The 2,865-nt window shown below is 41.2% G+C and overlaps 1 protein-coding gene across 1 annotated transcript; it reads left to right on the forward strand.

Moving 5' to 3' along the window:
* The first annotated feature begins 400 nt into the window (after positions 1-400).
* On the forward strand, positions 401-2,865 carry LOC106301554. Its single transcript, XM_013737988.1, has 6 exons — positions 401-1,077; positions 1,269-1,474; positions 1,572-1,830; positions 1,920-2,005; positions 2,092-2,186; positions 2,291-2,865. Exons 1-6 carry the CDS (start codon positions 727-729, stop codon positions 2,506-2,508), a joined length of 1,215 nt encoding a protein of 404 aa, XP_013593442.1. The 5' UTR covers positions 401-726; the 3' UTR covers positions 2,509-2,865.

Genomic DNA, 2,865 nt, shown 5'->3' on the forward strand with positions numbered 1-2,865 from the left:
TTTAGGGTTTAGGGTTTAGAGTTTAGGGTTTAGAGTTTAGAGTTTAGGGTTTAGGGTTTATGGTTTAGGGTTTAGGGTTTAGAGTTTAGGGTTTAGAGTTGAGAAATGAGGTTTTGGAGATAAGATTTCAAATTTTGAAAAATAAAAAAAATTAAAATTTTTGTGATATAAACTTAGAAAGATGCTATTTTGGAGATTTGCCCTTTTAAATATTTGCAGTTAATTATTTAAAAATATAGGTTGTAAATAATTAGACTAAACTTCTGTTTTAACGGAATAGATTTAACTAGAACACAGGGTGTGTTAAGAAAGCCCGGCCCAATATTCAAGAACGAAGAACCGGTTGGTCAACGGACGAAACACCATTCGCTACCAAACACATCTCTTGGCTTCCCACCATCTTCCTCTTTTCGCCACATCTGTCTGTAATATTTAACTTTTTCAGCTGTTTTTATATTAAAGTCTTTGCCACTATAAAATGATAAAAAAAGAGTCTTCTTTTGTGGTAAATAATATAGATCGAAATTCCCAAATCCTTCATCTTCTTCCCAATCTCTAAAACCCTAGACTCACTTCCTGAGTTTCCAACTCTAAGCAGACAGAACCAAGAAGCTTATTTACGTTTTGCTGGGGGAGAAATAAATTTTACTGCTTTTTGTTTGGGTTTTGTTCGATTTTGTGTCATCCGGATTGTTTTAGTGGACGATCGATTTTGCAATTAACACAATGTCGGGTTCTGGAGGAGTTTCAATCGCCCGATCAGCGATCCGCGGCGAGAATCGGTTCTACAATCCTCCGGCGATGCGGAGGATGCAGCAGCAGCTGAGGGAGAAGCAGCAGCGAGAGGAAGAAGGTGGGATGCTGGTGGATAAGGAGCTTTCGTCTGCTTTGATGCGGCCGCCTCGTCTGAGGAAAGCTCAGGCTAGGAGCAAGAGTCGGGCGGTTGTTTCCGGGTCGGAAGTAAGCGCCGGCTCATCTGAATCATCCGGGTCGGGTCGGGTTGAAAGCGAGGGGTCAAACTTGGATCGGTTCTTGGAGCACACCACTCCCCTTGTTCATCCCCGGTTACTTCCCATGGTAAGACTCTTTCTGGTAGAATAAGTTAGAAATGTTATTTATTGCTGATTGTGACGTTGATCTAAGAGTTTTGGTCACACCTGAACTTTAATTGGGGAAGACTTTAGTTTAGAGCTCATTGCAAGATGTGTTTTTTTTGTTTTGTTTTTGTGTCCTTTGAGCATTGCTTATTGGTGCAATTCGTTTTACAGAGGAGCAGGTTGGAATCTAAACCCAGTGAATCGGAGTGCAATGCATACTTTGTTCTGGAGGATCTGTGGGAGTCGTTTGCAGAGTGGAGTGCGTACGGTGCGGGTGTTCCTCTACATATGCATGGGAGCGACTCCACGGTGCAGTACTATGTGCCTTACTTATCTGGCATTCAGTTGTATGTAGTAGAACCATCAAAGAAAGCCAGGTTAGTTCTTTCAAGTGTTTCTGTTCATTACACGAAAGAACTCTTGCTGTTTTTATCTTTTCCGTTTCACAGCTTTGATTATTGTCTTTTGAAACAGAAATCCAGTTGAAGATAATGATGCAAGTAGTGAACGAAGCAGCAATAGTAAGCTTGATAAGTTGCCTAACCATGCTAAGACTCTGGAGAATGCGGTGGACTTGAGCGTCAGTGAACTGAATAGAGTTAGTCTGGGAGATCAATCTGTTACCGGTTCGTTGTCAAGTGGAGAGACTGAGATGAGCAACCCTCATGGACGGTTGTTGTTTGAGTACTTGGAGTATGATCCCCCCTTTGGCCGTGAACCTCTTGCTAACAAAGTAAACTGTCCTTCCTCCTAAGCAAAGACAGCTATCTTCATTGTTTTATTTTTTTTTCACATTTTTAACAAATTTTTTGATGACATTAGATATCAGATCTTGCCTCAAGGTTTCCTGAGCTAAAGACATACCGGAGCTGCGACCTTTCTCCATCAAGTTGGGTCTCTGTATCATGGTATGCTTTGTTTTAACCCTCTCTTGAGTTTTGGGATTGTTACTTTTGGAATTGAAATCGTGAGCTTTTAATGCGTTTGTGTGTAGGTATCCAATATACAGAATACCAGTTGGTCCAACACTACAAAATCTCGATGCCTGCTTTCTAACTTTCCACTCTCTCTCAACACCACCTCCTCAAAGTAAGTAACCTTATGCTTTTCATGTGAATAAGATAGTATCTCTTTGTCCTGATTATCATAAGTAGCGGGATCTCTTACTCAGTATTGTGCATGTAATCAAGCAGGCTCTGTGGGTTGTAGTGATACTAAGCCATCCATGAAGCTACCTTTACCTACTTTTGGACTGGCATCTTATAAGCTAAAACTATCTGTGTGGAACCAAAACAGAGCTCAAGAGTCCCAAAAGCTTTCGTCTTTGCAACAAGCTGCTGACAAATGGCTTAAGCGTCTGCAAGTTGATCATCCGGACTACATGTTCTTCACCTCCAACGGCCACAAATGAGGTGAAAAGCGAAAGATGTTTTCTCGACCATCGACTTTTGGCTCTGGTCTGATCCAACAGACCAATTATCTGCTACTCTCTACTTCACACATAGTCTCTCTTACACTGAAGAACCACCAAACTCTGGCGATTTAAGAGTCTTCTGTTTCATTTCTAGAAGATGGTTTGTGAATTTGTAGCCCAGTCTTCCTTCCCAGTGTCCTTTACTGAAACTAGTCTTTTGCTTTTCCCGGAATAAGGATTTCAGGAGAGAGGTCATATAGTGGTTTTGTAATGTTGAGATGCAACACTTTTTTTTGTGATACACTTCGGTTGCTGACTGAAACACAGCTTGGCTTATGTATCGGTTTTCAACAG

Source organism: Brassica oleracea, chromosome C7 (genome assembly GCF_000695525.1).
Source record: "Brassica oleracea var. oleracea cultivar TO1000 chromosome C7, BOL, whole genome shotgun sequence".
NCBI classification, from domain to species: Eukaryota; Viridiplantae; Streptophyta; class Magnoliopsida; order Brassicales; family Brassicaceae; genus Brassica; species Brassica oleracea.

What these genes read in the sequence shown, in the direction of transcription:
- LOC106301554 (XM_013737988.1), top strand. Translation starts at nt 727, where the DNA reads ATGTCGGGTTCTGGAGGAGTTTCAATCGCCCGATCAGCGATCCGCGGC. An exon ending in GAACCATCAAAGAAAGCCAG is followed by an intron (nt 1,475 to 1,571) that starts GTTAGTTCTTTC and finishes CTTTTGAAACAG; the next exon opens with AAATCCAGTTGAAGATAATG. An exon ending in CTCAACACCACCTCCTCAAA is followed by an intron (nt 2,187 to 2,290) that starts GTAAGTAACCTT and finishes GTAATCAAGCAG; the next exon opens with GCTCTGTGGGTTGTAGTGAT.